Source organism: Cicer arietinum, chromosome 2 (assembly GCF_000331145.2).
Source record: "Cicer arietinum cultivar CDC Frontier isolate Library 1 chromosome 2, Cicar.CDCFrontier_v2.0, whole genome shotgun sequence".
NCBI lineage: Eukaryota > Viridiplantae > Streptophyta > Magnoliopsida > Fabales > Fabaceae > Cicer > Cicer arietinum.
The window spans coordinates 41,767,593-41,785,238 of NC_021161.2; the positions used below are offsets into that span (position 1 = coordinate 41,767,593).

Sequence of the window (17,646 nt, forward strand, 5' to 3'; positions counted from 1 at the left end):
CAAACTCGTGTGATCCATGTTTATACAACCAAACTTTTTGAACCCATAAAACTTGCTTGAACTAGTACATTTGAACACATTTACTATCGCGTGCTGAAAAGATTGGACACTAATGACATTACAGGCATCGAATCCAAGATTAAATCCATTAACTATATAGGCGTTACTTTCAATCCCGCTCTCGCTACTAAAATACCTCCATATTTTTTAAACTGCGCATCTATATCAACATTATTCGGAGGTACAAATCCCAACATATTTATGCATGTTTCAAGAAAATTAATGTTTCTTAGGCTTAAATATCAATAGAGTTACAAGAGTAAAACTGACCAAAATATGGTTGTAATTTGATAGTGATTGTTACAATAAATAAAATCACATACCACTCTGGAGTTTAACATATCAATTCATTTTGGCACTCAATATAACATTATTGATAGGACATTGATTATCTTTGGTAACATGTAGATAAGTAAAAAGGACAAAAACTATCAATAAAATCCATCATAGCTGAAACGGCTAAAGCTCATATATCACAACCAAAGGGCAAAAGCTAGTTTCAACAACGTCACATTATTGGCTGGCTAAACAAGATTAACGACAACAAACTTGAAGATTATCCAATCCATTCCCACATGACCTCAGTACCTGTGGTGCAGCTTCTCTTGTTCCTTGAAGTGCATAGCATACCTGCATTCATGGTGAGATTTTCAGCAACAGAGCCCACATACATAATAGGACTCTAATAGGAGAATATCAACTTTTGTTAACAATAAGACACCACTAAGATACATCAACCGACACATCTACGCATATAATGTCTTCACAATTTACCAAAAATCAAACTTCTGAACACAATAAAAAAGCATAAAAATATACATTTCCCATGTCCATGTCAAAATATATCCTTTTCCCTAATAAACATTTTATCCAACCAATGTTAAAATGCCACAAAGGTCAACATTTAGTCAGATACAAAATAAGTCTTGAGTTGACTCTACACAATTGCTTATTATTCACCATCAGGTGTTGTTGCTGACCATATGTTCATCTCCCCTATTCCTAATATTAACATAAAAACATGGCTACTGGGTCTGGTTCTGTATAGTCAGTAGCCGATAGCGTAGCGGCTGACTCCCAAAACGCTATAGCAGTGTAGCGGGTAGTGGTATAGCCCCTACATCAAAGTCTAAAAAAAAAATTACAAGCACTTTCAACCATACACATGATGGCTAAAAAATTAGATTAATGCACAAAACTAAACACATTTATACTAATCACCAAAGCAGAAATAGAAAAAACAGGGGAGATGAAAAGAACTAAGATGTTGCCATAATAGGGGACTGTTAGCACAGAAATTGAAAAAAAGAGCAGAGTAATGGTCGATGAGATGGAAGGAACAGGGAAGAGACGAATGGTTGCAGAGAAGAGGGGAATGTTGGCACAGAGAAAAGGGAAACTTTCTTGAGAAGAATCTGTCACAGGAAAGAAAGGAACAAGGGGGACGGTCGCTACGAAGAAATTTGGTAGGTTTCCCAAAAAAAGAGCACTGCACTTGGGATTGAATGAAGGAGCATGTGCTCCAATTTCTTTCAGACTGTAAAGAAGAAGAAGAAGGCTATACAAGAACTTTAAGGCCAGTTTTTGGAATTGAATTGCAATGTATTGGTCAATAATTTCTTTTGACCGAGAGTAAAGAATTGGAAGATATTCCCACAATACATATCTAGGTATATCACACATGAATCATTATTAAATATAAGGGAAGGGGCATGACACTGATACTTCAATTTGATTTACTAGACTTGATGGGCAATTCTATGAAAAAGAGACTCTTTAGGGATCAACCTTTATACCACGAGATGCACTTTGAGATTCATGGAAATGACAAATGTTAACAGACTTTAAGGAGATAATTACCAAGACAAATATTCATTTAAATTTCGTTTGTGATCTTTATTTGATTCCTTTCATGGTTAACAAAAACAAATACCAGTGTGGCTTTATATTTGAATAAACATGGAATAGTGAAAATGAGCATGCACACACTTCTGCATTGCATGAATATTGGCATGGGCAATGGTTACAATAAATCTTTTAATGAGTTCTGACTTTCTTATATGCATATATATAGATATATTATTTTAATTTAATGATTTTATATTTCACATAACATTTTATGATTTGTGTCATAATCTCACGTTTCAGAAGTTTACTCTCCCTTTGCAATCACTAAAATAGGATCTCGATCTAGACAACCGCATAGAGTGCTCAGTTGGAGGCTCAACATTGGGCAAAAATCGTCATTAGCTTCAACCATGGTTTCAAAAAAACTAATGCAAACAAGATTAAATGACAACACTGAAACAAGTAGAAAAAAAATAAATAAAGCATCAGTGACATGTTGATGACTGGCCATTTAGAAAACCAAGGTTTCAAAACAAACTTATGCAAACAAGATTAAATGACAACACTGAAACAAGTAGAAAAAACATAAATAAAGCATCAGTGATATGTTGATGATTGGCCATTTAGAAAACCATCCTGTTACATTCTTATTAACACAAACACAGAGCTTGTTCAAATAAACACAGAAAAAAGAGACACTGATGACTTGCTCAAAGAGTTATTATTGAAGTCTACTTGCTACTTCACAGCTTCAAGACAAAGAGGTTTTAATTTGAAGTTTTGAATAAAAAAACAAAGCAAAAGAAAAATTGCCGTCAACACTCAAAGAGGACTCAAATCCATTGAAAAGAATACCAAACTAGGTTCAAGCCTTGATGCCCCGTGCAAACGTGATTTTTGTATGTTTGATTACTTTGTATCATAATTAATTTCGCTTCCAAGTCTTTGTTAGAGTAAAACTGATAGCTTTAGCATTAGTTAGAAAATGTTAGACCAAGTTTTACCTCAAACATGCTTTTAAAGTTAAAAAACAACAAACTAGAAATATAAACAGCTCCACTTCAAACTCAATTTTAACCAGATCAATTTAATGTGAAATCAACAAACGTTGACTACAACATACAATCATAACAAGCAATTCAGCATCAAAATGATAAGAAGTGACAAAAACAAACACAGAGAAACCACTCCCTACAATAATTTTCAATCCAGTATTCATTCAAATGCATTTTCCCCTTTCTCCTACCAATTCAAACCGAATATCAAAAATCAAAAAATAAATAAAAGCGACAGGCAAACTCAATCCAGAAAAAAATTAACAATCACATGTTTCCAATAATAAATTAAAAAAAATAAAAAGATTAAATCAAGATCTGGCTAAATCCCTAGGAGATAATTAAGATCCTAACAATTCATAATCGCGAAATCGAATTTAGATTGCAACAGCAACAACAACAACAATAATAATAATATGATGCAATAAATAAGTAAGAGAGAGAGTAAATTACGAGTAGGTGCCGACGACGGGAGCAACTAAGAGAATGGCGCTGATCCAATTTTCGGAGACTTTGTGATGAATTTTGGTAGGCAAATCCTTCCAGAGACCGGGCATGATTTTCTGTTGGAAAGGAGATAGAGCATACACCACAGATTTCACCGGAATAATATTTTTCCCCATCTTCACCAACCACGCTAAAGAATGAATCAACGAGAAACGAGAACGAGAACGAGAACGTGAATGAAAATTGCGAATGCGAAATGGAAGCAATGCCCTAACCTCTTTTTTTTTATTATTTCCTCTTTTCTATTGGACTGGATTTGGTTTTGCTCTATCCCGAGTCCAGTCCAATACGACGCCGTGTGGACCGCAATTTCTTCTTACTATAAGCTCTGTGTAATAGATTAAAATAAATTATTTTGATATATAAATAATTTAGAGAGTATTTTTTTAAAGATTTTAAACTAAAGAAGTTGTGTTATGTTTGTTTAAAGAGATTCAAATTTGAAAAGGAAACTTTGATTGTTGTCGTCTTGTCGATATGTGATAGGTTGCCGTGTGAAATAATTTTATGGACTACTTTGCATATATTGTTCCTGTAAAAGGTTTTATGCCGTCCAGACATATCAAAAATATTTAATATTACGGTTGGTCTAAGGACAAATTTTCAAAACAATCATTTCAGGTTTCAAAAACACTAATGGTTGTTTTGGATTTTTAATATTTTACTTAATAAAAAAAAATTAAATGTCTTATGTTCTAGTTTAACTAGCAAATTGATATTATGATATTTTGAGTTCAAATTTATAATGACATTTATGTATAAAAATTTTATAATATTTATTATTTCTTCTACGAGTAAAAAAATAATATTTTTCTATTTAATAATAAAAAGTTTCATATTCTAATATTTTCAAAACAAAAGCTAATAAAATATTATCTTTAAAAAAATATATTATTTCAAATATTAAATCAATTAAAAAATAAAGATTATACGAATTTGATTATTAATCCAATAAATTTTTTATTTTTGAAATGTCTAATAATTAAATTTTGATAAAATAAAAAATAGTAATTATACTAAGATATTATTATTAGTTTTAAAATGTTTTATGATAAAATTGGTCTTATGTGGACATGTGTATTGGGATGTTATTGTTTCAAATACACTAAATATAAGTCTTCTACACCTATCACATAATGGAATATATCATTTTTTTTTTTTTGTAAAATGAAGAGCATAACGGAGACTGATCTTATAAAAAAACTAAAATTTATTTTAGAGGTTAACTAATAGACAAAAATGAATCATTAATAAAATAATTAATATACTCAAATATCTATCTACTATATATATCACACAATGTTGATATAATATGTGTTCCGGACTAGACTCAATTTTGATCCACTTTGAATATATTAGGCTCAAATCTAATATTTATTTGTTGGATATATAAACCTATTATTAATTATTAGCAAAGTATGTTTCAAACTTTAACATCCACCTCAAACACATATTAATATTGAACGATAAAGTATCTGCAGATACATCTCACCATTGAGAGCGGTCTCCAACGTCGATTCAACCTACACTTTGGATTCCAACCAACCACCACCATTTGAAATTATTTCTTCCACCGATATGCAATCCCCACCATGAGTATGAGTTCCAAACTGAACAATATTACTAAATTGATATATACTATTTAAGTTTAGATTGAAAATGTATTGGTTTGTCACATATATCTTTGTGTCCAATATCAAAACAACACTAACACATGTATTTATACTTAGTCGTTTTTATGTTTCTCAAATTATTGTTAACTAGAGAATAACCCACACGTTGCGCGGTAAAATTTAATATATTACTAAGTATAAAATAACAATAATATATAATTTAAAAGTAATGTTAATTTTGTTTTATAATAGAATATACTCAAGTGTTTATGTACTTAAAAGTAAATATATTTTTAAATAATTATATATAAGCTAGGTTTGCTTTAGTACAAAAGAAGAAGTAAAACATTGTTGACTAAAACAATTCTTGCAAAATATATTTAAATGTGGAATCGGTTTATTCAAACTTTTTTTATTTCATTGAAGTGATTCTTCTAATAATATTGTGTGTTTTGTGATATATTATAACATTAATTCGTGAGTGATAGTTTGTTAAATTCAAAATATTAAAACAATTCATTCATGTGTGCTTTGGAATTTTAAAATAATTATTTGACACAGTCAATAAACTTCAAGAGTAGTTGAAAAAAATTATAGGCAAGAAAAGTTTGTGAATGTTTAAGACATAAAACGTTTCGAGTGAATAATGAAATAGTTAGAAGTACTTCATTTTCAAATATTTAATATTATTCTTTTTTTTTTTGTTTCAATTATAATTTGTGTTTTTTTAATTATAAAAAGAAAAAATGTTATGGAAGACACATTCAACCTAGAAAAAAAAACTCATTTTATATGCAATAATATTGATATATGATCTTGAACAATAATTGACAATATAAAAACAATATTATTGAAGTATTTGTGAATTAATAGTGTGTCACATAAATATTTGTACATTGGTTGCATTTTATAATGTCGTTATCATTGTTTGAACTTAGAATTTACAAGAGAGTGGTTGAAAAATAGAAGATAGATCTTGATGTGTGTATGTAGTCGAACTTGCATTGCCATGATTTGAAGATATTGGATAGTTTATATTCTTTTGAAGATACATCTTGATGTATTTATGTACTTAAAGGTAAATATATTTTTGAATAATTATATATAAGCTAGATTTGCTTTAGTACAAAAGAAAAAGTAAAACATTGTTGACTAATACAATTCTTGCAAAATATATTTAAATGTGGAATTGGTTTATTCAAACTTTTTTTATTTCATTGAAGTGGTTCTTCTAATAATATTGTGTGCTTTGTGATATATTATAACATTCATTCGTGGGTGTTAGTTTGTTAAATCTAAAATATTGAAAAAATTCATTTGTGTCTGCTTTGGAATTTTAAAATAATAATTTGACACAGTCAAGAAACTTTAAGAGTGGTTGAAAAAAATTATAGACAATAAAAGTCTATGAATGTTTAAGACATAGAAAGTTTCGAGTGAATAATGAAATAGTTAGAAGTACTTTATTTTCAAATATTTAATATTATTCTTTTTTCTTTTGTTTCAATTATGATTTGTGTTTTTTTAATTATAAAAAGAAAAAATGTTATGGGATACACATTCAACTTAGAAAGAAAAAAACTCATTTCATATGCAATTAATATTGATATATGATATTGAACAATAATTGACAATATAAAAACAATATTATTGAAGTATCCATGAATTAATAGTGTGTCACACAAATAGTTGTACATTGGTTGCATTTCATAATGTCGTTACTATTGGTTGAAAAATAGAATGGTTGTATGTAGTCGAACTTGCATTGTCATGATTTCAAGATATTGGATAGTTTGTATTTTTTTATGGGTTATTGAAATGAAAGTTTTGATGAGTAATTATAGCTTTTTAAATGTATTGATGGGTCATTAGTGATAAATTAAAACTGAAATTATATAATGTATGAAATAATTGTACTTGGACAAATGAAAATGTTTGTATTATATATTTAAGAAACAAAACATAATAGAATGGAAGATAAATTTGGAATGTGCCACATCAGAATTTTGTGTGAGTTGACAAATATTGGAGGATGTGGCATAGAGAAAGAACTTTGGAGGATTCTGTTTTAATTATTATAATAGATAATAGATATCAATGTGTCATGCTCGCATGTGTTTGTACTTTGTAGATTATTGCCATAACTTGTGTTTGCCCTTAAATATTGACAAATATTATCATTAGTTTGATAACATGTTAACAATATAAAGAATCGCATAAGGAAGAGAAAGAACAAAATAGTAAGAGTTGCAATAGAATATCAATTTTTTTAGGGTTTCAATTCAATAACAAGTCTTACGAATATAAAAGTTACTTTAAGAATATTTAGTAAGTCATATAAATACTAGATTGTCTTCAACCTAATTATAATAAAATCCATAAACATATTATTTAACAATCTCACTACTGGCTTGTGATGCTTTAACACAACAATAAAACTGTCTGCGGAATAGAACCAAACCAAATCAAACCATCAAAATCATACTAAACCAAACCAAGCCAAATTAACCAAACCAACCTAAATCAAACAAAAGGATAGAGGAGCAATAATTAGAGAAGCAACAATAGATGGAGATGCAACAGCCATATGAAACAATCATAGGTGAACCAACTAAGAGAGATGAACGATCAAACATAAAAATCAATAGAAGGAGTAACAACCAACCAATAGATAGATGAGCAACAACCAATCAAACATGAGCATAACAACAGGCAGAATATCAACAGCACTACGACTCATACTTCCCAAAATCAAACAACTAATAATCTTCCAGAATTGAACAATGCATCGCATATATAAATGAATGCACAATGAACTTGGTCAACCCCTTGGAACAAAGGTTACTATTTCAATTTATGAGAAACTGGCGTTGCCAGAACCCATGAGAACAAAATCAATTATATTCCCAAAATGTGACAATTAAAACAGTAGCGTCCAACAAAGTAGTTTTGCACATCAAATATCAACAATAAAAAATGCCCAATCAAAATTAAAGAGTGCAAATGTTTTCTTTTTCTTCAATGTGATTTGTACCCATACTTATATCAAAAAGAAAAATAGTTAAATTTCATTTTTAGTTCTTTATAGTTGATCTAATATTGAGATAGGTTTATGTTTTTTTTTTCCAACTAAATCATTTAAGTGATACCATGATTGTCTATATCTTTTTTTGTTAAAAAAACACGTCATGTGATTGTTACTATGCAGACATGGGCATAACTGACAAATTAAAAAAATAAACGATTCTCGAATTAGTCATTTTAGTTTTGGGAAAATACATCTTTAAATTTAAATCAGTTTTCTCTCAAACTCAATTTTCATCTTTTTCCTTCTCATTGTCTTCCTCTTTCACTCTATCTTTAAAACCTTAAAAATGCAAAATTTGTAATTTTAATAGAAAAACTTAAAACATTGATCATGCGAAATAGAGAAAAAATCAAAATAAAAAATTCATTATTCAGAATTAAAAAGATGATTTGTTGTAAATAAATATAAATCCACTAAAAATAAAAAAAATTATTCGTATATTTGAAAACTGAATCAAACATTTTAACAATTAAATTTTATTATTTGTTGATTTATTTTAGCAATTCAATAAGACTCATATAAATATTTATGCATCCAACCTATGTAAATATGGATATTGAAATTAATAGTCTCAAATCCAAATAAAAAACCCACACACCAAGTTTTATCTCGGCTCCTTCACTAAAAAATAGGCAAATAAACTTATGGACCAAAAAGCAAAACCTTCACAATCGAATTGCAGTGCCGTAAAGAAACAAAAAAAGCAACCTTCAAATCCCATGGACCTACCATAAAACACAAATTGCATAAACAAAAACTTGGCTAAGAAAATAGAGACAGAACCAAGAATAAACACCCAAACACAAAAACAAGTGCAAAACTGAACAACAAATTCAGCATGTTCAAAAACAGTAACAAAATAAGTCCCTCGCACATAATTCTCAAACTTTCGAGAACTCTACAATAATAGAGAGAGCGTTTAAAGAACATCGAAATAAGTTTTAGATATCACGTAAGAGTATAAATCAATAAAAAAAAACAATCTCTCTAAAGTTTTTATAGAATGTCAAATCTTATGAATTCAAGAATTACAAAAAATATATATATAGTAAAACATATAATAACTATATAATATAAAACATATAAAGAATTTCAAAAATATATTATCTAACCATAATAACTACTCAGCCAAACATTTTAAATAATACAAATCTTTACATTAATATAAATTAAATCAAATTTATAAAACTGAAATAAATAAATAAATAAATCAACTATTTTCATATATGCGAACTAAGTATTGAATATTAACTTTAAATTTCAAAAAACTCAAATTTATATCCGATCAAAACAGACTACTCAATCAAAATATAAGCGAATTTAAATTAATATCAAATAGTCCGGATTGTATTATCATCGCTAATCTCTTATATTAATTATTTGAATAAGTGAATGGGGTTAGGCAGAAGGAAGAATGGAGAAGCTGGTTAATAACTGGCAACATGATGACCCCACAATGAAGAAAAGAGATCTAGAATAGCCTCACTTTACAGAGACAATCATTAATAAGTCAAGCCAAAACAAAATTAGTTTGGCTCACTAACAGTCACGGACAACAACTTCCACGTCTACATTAATCTCAAAGGCCCTACCAATTTTTTTCTTTTTTAAATAACATAAAGTCACTACCATTACCCATTATTCTTATTAATATGGCCAAATAATTAACCATAGTGTTATTGTGCTCACTAAACTACAAATTTGATATCATAACATTTATTTTACATTCTATTATTTACATCGTGAATCATCTATTAACACTATTTTATTAGATATAATATTATTCACACTAATTAGTTAAATTAATGTTAGTTAGACTCGATTTAGATTGAAGATTATTCAGTTGATTTAATTGTTTATTGAAATTTTTTAAAATAAAAACAAAAAATCATCAATCAACCTCTACCTCTAACTTCACCACAATTTGTTACACCTTAATTAGAGAAAGATACACCACGAACTTGTCAAAATATATAGAGTAATAATTGTGTTAATTTTACAAGTCTTACTAATACAGTTGAATGTGACAATAAATATATATACACACATGAAGTAATTTAAAATGCAACAAACAATTTCTGAATGTAGAAAAGACTATTGTTCAGTTTTGGCTCGTTTGATTATTTCATGATTAGAGGTGAATGGAGAGAGACTACCACTCAGTTGAGGGCTCTCTTCTCTAAAACTTGAATTCAGCATTGCAAGTTCTCTAAGTTGTTGCCTTTTGTATATGTCCTGTGACTCATCCTGCATATATGAAAATAATAAAATACTTCACCACAACATACAAAAAATTACCTTAAATATCAATTTGCCAAGTGAATTAGGATTTAGGAATATTTGAATAAAAAGAAAAATTCACTTTTCACACATTTATTTCATTTATTTATTAGCACGTTGAATCTGATTTACTTAAAAAGTTTGTGTATCTGACCTTAAATTAAAATCAGATTCATCAATTTTTCAATTATCATTTTTATATTTATTTCATTTCAGACGAGTATTAACGTTGAAATGTGACTCATTCGATCTTAATTTGACTTGTGTCAATCTCTTCACCGCATTTTTTAACTATATAAAAGTTATATTTCTAAAACAACGTACCACGAAAGTAGTTTGGTTAGTAAGCTAAACAACATTGAACGAGTTGCTAATAGGAATTCTCGAGTTCCATTCCAAAAACTAACATAATCTAACTAATTAATAACAACGAGTTTTCCCATAACATGCTTCTATTCAAAGGAATTGCATTCTCAATAAGTCACACAGTCATGTAATTGTAGATCTCGACTTTTAAATAAAAGATCAAAATAATAGTCATCTAATCTTCATTCAATAGCCGAGACCATGTTCTCCCTTTTGGAAAGGAAAACAACATAATTGACAGCACCTTGCATAAAATGCATATTATAATGAACCATATGTCAAGGAGAAAAAATGAAAACAAAGTATTAATTAAATAATGCTGAAATTATCAATAGAGTTAAAAAAAAAATAGATATATACCACAGGTTTGAGTAACTCTTCTATGATTTCTTGTGCTTGTCTCAACCTTAAATCAACAACATTGACAGGTAATTCAGCTTCAATCAAAATGTGCAGTGGTTCATTCAAGTGCTCAAATCCTGGTCTTCCCCTCAACAACTCTTCCTTTAGATTAACAAAAGGAAATTGAAGTAACAGTTACAATACAATTAGTCAATTACAAACAACATTGTTTGTGGAAGGAAAAACAAAACTAACTCAAATCAAAAGAAGGATCAATTATATCATCTGATATACCTTATCTAAGTCTTTTATTGAACCTTTTCCTCTGATGAATACGCGACAACCGGTAGTAGCCTCGACTCGCTTGAGTGAATTACCTCTTGGTCCAAGAAGCCTCCCAACAAAGTTGAACTGAAATTTTATATAGCCTTAGTAACTCAAGTCATCATAAAAATATTGGATCATGTGAATTCGTAACCAGTAACCAATTATAACATAAGCGTGGAAGCAGAAGAATGACACCAAGAATTTTACGTGAAAAATCTTCTAAATAAGAATGAGGAAAAATATAAGATATATCTTCGATCTGAAATGTCTATGTTCCATAGTTTAGTGACTATTGAGTTAAAGGGAAAGGAATGTGATCTCTCAATTCACAACATAAATGATCATATGAAAAATGAATGAAAATATTGTTTTACATATCTTACATTTGGATGGCTATCATGAGGAATATCCAAACGCAACATTCTCTTCACAATGTGAGAATTTGAGACTGTTGGTGCTCTTTGCCAATCCACATTTAGTCCTTGTACTCCACCTAACCCCTGATATAAGTTTGGACTAATTAACCTCTTAGCAAATTAAATAATCAAAGAGTATAGAGAAACCATAAGTGAAATAGAATATTAATACATGATAGAAAGAAAACATATTATTCCTTCTCTGTTTCAAAATTTAAACAAAAAATACAATCATGGAAACAAACCATGCTAGCTAATTTCACAATCAAAATTCACAAAATGGAAAATAGATAACCTAAGCATCAAACATCGAAGTTTTTGATGTCTCTGCAACTGCAAAAATGAGATTGTATCAATCATATTTAAACGCAATTCTCGACAACGATCGCAAAACGACCGTGACCACATTTTGTAACCTTGTATGAATGTTTTATATATTTACATTGAAACAAGAAAAAAGTAGAATCTAGGTATTATAAAAATAGTATAGATCAATGGTCCATTAAATAAAAGTATATAACAAAAAATAAATGACTTACTTCATGTGACATGCTGTTCCAGCCTGTAAAATTTTGTGTTGTATCCAAAGAAGGCATAACACTAGGCTTGTGACTTCCAAATTGCATTCTGTCATAATCACTAAACCCTTGGTTCTGCATCAATCCATTCTTTCCAGAAACCCTTAAAATCTCTGATAATAATTAAATAATATTCAATATCAGAACAAACATAAAAATAATTAGATATAGGCTTCTCAGTCCTTTAGCAATTATTATTAGTAATTAAAAAAAATTATACAATAATCAATAACTAAAAGAAATTATGCTAAACTTCAATCTAGTAAGAAAATCAATATTAACTATACAATTAAAACATAAGAAGAAAAATCTCAAAATAAAAAACTTTGAATATATAGATTTAGAATAACCAACCTTGATTTAAGAGTCTAGTACATAAGGGTAAGACTTGCATGAAAGGTCCAAGCTTCTGGTATTCTGCTACCAACTCATTTAAGTATTGACTATACAAAACATAATAATTAAGAATTTCAATAACAGCATACATATATAAGTATATGAAAATATTGGTTATTGCTGAAAAATCAAAACTTGAATAATAATAACAATATATATCAGAAGAAGAATCATTGAACCTATCAACAACATCAAAATTGGTTCTGATGTTTATATTTGGTGAATTGGCCCTTGCTGTTCCTGGTGAGGAAATCTGATTATACAAACCAGACATGAATTGAACAACCAAAAGGGTTAACAAGAAAGAGAAAAGAAAAGGGTTAGTTTTGTGGCCTAAAGAAAATCCTGGTAAGAAAAACAGAAAGACTTAAACATAACAAGTGTGTTTTTGATAAAAACAAGAGAAGGAAGGTAGTGGATGAAAAGAAAGGCACAAAACTAGATAGAGGGCCACCTTATATTATGTAGTAGATGAGTAGTAAAAGCAAGCTTTAAAGTGTGTCTCTCTCTATTTTGTTTATCTATCTCTCTCAAGATGTTGTTTTAATTGTTGTTTTGTTGACTTCTCTTACATGTGCACTGTTTTATCACTGTTTCTATGTTTATATCAGTAATATTAATTTTTTACAATTAACCAATCTACAATGTATTGTAGTGATATATAGAGGATAGTCAAAGATAAGATAAGAAAAGAAAGGTCTTGAAATTAATTTATCTTCAAATTCAATTCAAGAGTCTCCTTCAATGATGTGACTTTGAGACTTGTTAGCTAGAGAATGGTAATTAAAATGATAAAGCAATCATGGACGCTCCAATAAGGGTGCGTGTAAATGGATTTGGATTCTATAAGGTAACTTACAAACAAGCCACCCCATAGACCAATGTGGGTCACTAGCTCTAAATTATTGATTCAGGTTATATTTTGAATCTTCATTTTTTTTTTTAAATTAACTGCAATTGCAATTGTGGTTCAATGTAGACTTCTAAAATTTTTATAGTGTAGATTGTAATTTAAAATTATAATAATAATAACATATAGTTTGACCTTAAAACACACCATCCACTTTTTTTTATACCATGATTATTAATTTGAATCCTCTAATACTATTATACCATGATTCAAACATTTAAGCGGGTAAGAAACATTAGATTTATGTAGAAAATTTTACTCACTAAATTCAGTACTTGTTACTGTTTCTCCACTATAAAGCAATATGTAAAACATAAACTAACAATAATCATGTAGATTAAAATGTGATATTAGAAAAATGTACGAATACTAAAAAGAGAAGAAAAAAATGAATATATTTAACTATAAATAATCATAACTAAATCATAAAAATCCTCCTCTTCGTTCGTTGGCAAAGCAAAAATACAAAATGAAAGATGAAAATGAGAAATTAAGAATTATTTTTATTTTTGAAAATTTGTATTAATTTTATTCGTTAAAAAAAAGTATTTTAAAGTAAATAATTATTTACACTTCAAAAAACCATAAAAAAAATATTTTTACGGATATATTTTTATTAAATAATATTTAATTATATCTAAATAATAGTAACTTATTTCAAAAGTTTATCATCAAAATAAAGTAAACACGCATATTTAAAAAAATATTTTGAAAGAGTAAAAGTAATTTAATAGCGTGTAAGTTATTAGTACTAATCTTGACAGCTTAATGAGCTCTATTATTGATTAGTTAAAGCAAGTTGGTAACATTTGTGTGAAATATCATGTCCGTTAATGGTATACCATTTGTTTTCAAAACAACCTGTCAGTCCCATTCTTGTCTTACTCGAACCACCTCACTGACCCACCAAAATAATTCTCTTTTCATACAATCCTTATAGCCTTCATTGCTATAATCACTCTTAAGAGTATATATTATCATATTTCTATCCTTATTTTTTAATTAAATATAACGGAGTTATGTTTTACTATTACATTTTTAATGGTGAAATATAGAATATGATTTTTTTTTTCCTGATGAACATACATTTTAGAAATTTAAATGAATAAATATCTCAAACACTATTGTATTTCAAACACTATTATATAAATATCTCAAACACTATTGTATTCAAAAGAGACAAATGTAATTTTCTCTTAAAGTTATAATATAAACCATTACAAATAAAGTTAACACCTCATCATCGATGTGACTATCAGCACAACTCATGTTAAATCCTATGCATTATTCCTAAATTTGTGGTTTTTTAAAGATTATTCCTAAATTTGTGTTTTTTTAAAGATTATTCCTAAATTTGTTGTCATCCGGGTATCGATATGGAAAGCATGGATTGAAAACTCTTTTCTACCGTTTCTTTTTTAAGCTCTTTCTCTACCATTTTACAATAAAATAGAATATACAAATGTCATGTTTATAAATATATTATAGAATTTAAAAAAAGGTGCAGTATAAGTTTACACCGACAGTTAATAATAATTCATCACATAGACAGAACATTTAATAATTATCGTTAATTTAACAACGTTTAATATAATTTAGCAAATTAAAGTTAATTAGACCACATTGTTAAAACAATTTTATATTGCCAATCACTACCTTTAAATTCTGTAATATTATTTTTTTATAAAGAAAATTTATGACTAGAGAGTGGTGTCTAAGTCTAAAGTAGAAAAAAATTTAGAATTCAATAAATACTTACAAATATATTAATATTTATCCCTTTCAAATAATATTAGAATTCAAGACAGAGGGAGACATAGGATTCCCAGCACTAAGCCTATATATTTATATGAGGTGTACTTACTTGCAGAAAAATGAATGGCAATATGTGCATGTTGGGCCAACATCTGAACCAAATTATAGAGACATAGGATAGGTCACAATTATGAGAATCATCAAATCATTTTATAATTCTATTTCTTTTTAATACTTTGTAGTTGTGTTCAATTTTATTTATTCATTTAGAAGCCAAACAAATTATTTATTCATAAACTATAGATGTTTAAGGTGTACCCAAATCGGAAAGGAAAAAAAGGTATACAATGCAATATATGAGCATAGAGGCGTATAAACAAGCCAAGAAAAGACACACAAAGCCTTAAACCAAGCTAAAGGATCAAACAATATTTGACAATTTGACACCTAAACATACAAGTGTCTCTGCCTGATGACACCATTTAGTTAACTCATGATAAAAACTAGCAACTTTGTTGGGAGTGAATTTAAATGCATAGAAAAGGGATTAATATTTCAAGATTTTAAAATTTGATTTTTGAGATTTGCATTCAATTTTAAAAAATAAGTGAATTAAAAGTTTTTAAATATTATTAAAATTGTGAATTATTAATCTCTTTTTAGACGAAGTTAAATTATTCTTCTATAAATAGATAGTTTTGTGAAGTGTTTTATCAATTTAAAAAATGTGTATGAAAAGGTTTGTTTGGGAGTTGGATTTTGAAGAAGTAGAGAAGAAATTACTTAATTTTCTTTTTCAAATTAAAGAAGCTATAAACTATTTCCTAAAATAAATTATGTGTAATTGAGATGAAATATGACCATTTATCATGTTTATTTTTCATTTTTTTTAAATCTCAAATATATAATAAAATATGAATGTAATCCTCTATAGTCATCTTCTCTAAAATCCAACTCTCAACATCGTTATCCCATTTGGAGAGACAGTTTTTAGAATGAGACAGTTTGTAGAGTGATACACATATTGGAGATGAGTTACAAATCATCGTTATCCCATTTGAGATAATAAATACAATTATTGAGATATTTTTATAGGCGTAGACAAGATGTGTTGAACCACGTAAATTACTGTGTACTTTCTTAATTTTTTATTTGTAATTTGTGTATTCTTGTATAAAATCTTAAGAGTGTGTGCATATTTTTTTTCAAAATTTAACTCATATTAATAATTTGACTCTGTAAACAAAGTTCGAATTATTTATTTGGAGAATTATAAAATTTTCAACGTGACTATAATTAATGATAATTTCTAACTTCCGCAGAGAGATGTAACATCCAATTTTCTGTAAGACTAACTTGCATGATAGAACCATAGGTACTCTTGAATTCGTATAATCGTTTAGAGAAATTTGTGTGTTGATTCATATTGAATCCAGAGTCTAAAAAGACCTCTAACAAATCTTACTTGGTATTGAATTTCATCAATTGATTGAATTGAGGATTGAATTTTACAATGAATTGAATCCTGCTTTGTATAACATGCAAGATTTAGTACAAACTAACTTGCACAATCTCTAACTAACTCAGATAACTAATTAACTGTCAAAACTAACTAACTGACTATTTTACAAAGTAATGATATATAATCTAATACCACCCCTCAAGATGGAGAATAGATGTTGATGATTCCCAGTTTGGAAATGAGAGTGGAGAAGGCTTGAGTGGGAAGAGTCTTAGTAAAGATGTCAGCTAATTGATGCTGAGTTTTGACATGAATGAGTTTTAGCAAGTTTGATTGAACCAATTCTCGTATAAAATGGTAGTCGATGTCAATATGTTTAGAACGTTCATGGTGGGTAGGATTAGAGGCAAGATGGATGGCAGATTTGTTGTCACAAAAAACCATAACTGAAGTTGGAGAGGCTTCAAAGTGAACAAGTAAACGTCGCAACCAAACAACTTCACTAGCAGTAGAGGACATGACCCTATACTCAGCTTCAGCAGAAGATTTAGAGACTGTAGGTTGTTTTTTTGCCCTACAAGAAACTAAAGCATCACTAAGGAAGATGCAAAAACCAGTTGTGGATCTTCTAGTATCCACACAG

The 17,646-nt window shown here is 28.5% G+C and overlaps 2 protein-coding genes across 3 annotated transcripts; both read right to left on the reverse strand.

Annotated features, from left to right (window-relative positions):
- Window positions 1–326: 326 nt before the first annotated feature.
- On the reverse strand, window positions 327–3,768 carry LOC101499221 (cytochrome b-c1 complex subunit 8-2, mitochondrial). The gene is made up of 2 exons (XM_012713008.3): window positions 3,417–3,768; window positions 327–690 (listed from the first exon to the last, which is right to left on the reverse strand). Exons 1-2 carry the CDS (start codon window positions 3,584–3,586, stop codon window positions 642–644), a joined length of 219 nt encoding a protein of 72 aa, XP_012568462.1. The 5' UTR covers window positions 3,587–3,768; the 3' UTR covers window positions 327–641.
- Window positions 3,769–10,120: 6,352 nt separating this feature from the next.
- Window positions 10,121–13,457, reverse strand: LOC101499540 (KH domain-containing protein At3g08620-like). Of its 2 annotated transcripts, XM_027331897.2 has the most exons (8): window positions 13,331–13,457; window positions 13,056–13,129; window positions 12,835–12,923; window positions 12,442–12,593; window positions 11,870–11,986; window positions 11,454–11,570; window positions 11,178–11,321; window positions 10,121–10,418 (listed from the first exon to the last, which is right to left on the reverse strand). In XM_027331897.2, the coding sequence occupies exons 3-8, from the start codon at window positions 12,872–12,874 to the stop codon at window positions 10,266–10,268; spliced, it is 723 nt and encodes a 240-aa protein (XP_027187698.1). In that variant the 5' UTR covers window positions 12,875–12,923; window positions 13,056–13,129; window positions 13,331–13,457; the 3' UTR covers window positions 10,121–10,265. The 2 variants fall into 2 exon arrangements, with proteins under 2 accessions (XP_027187698.1, XP_004490738.1); XM_004490681.3 differs by lacking the exon at window positions 13,331–13,457 and having other exon boundaries at window positions 13,056–13,324.
- Window positions 13,458–17,646: the final 4,189 nt, after the last annotated feature.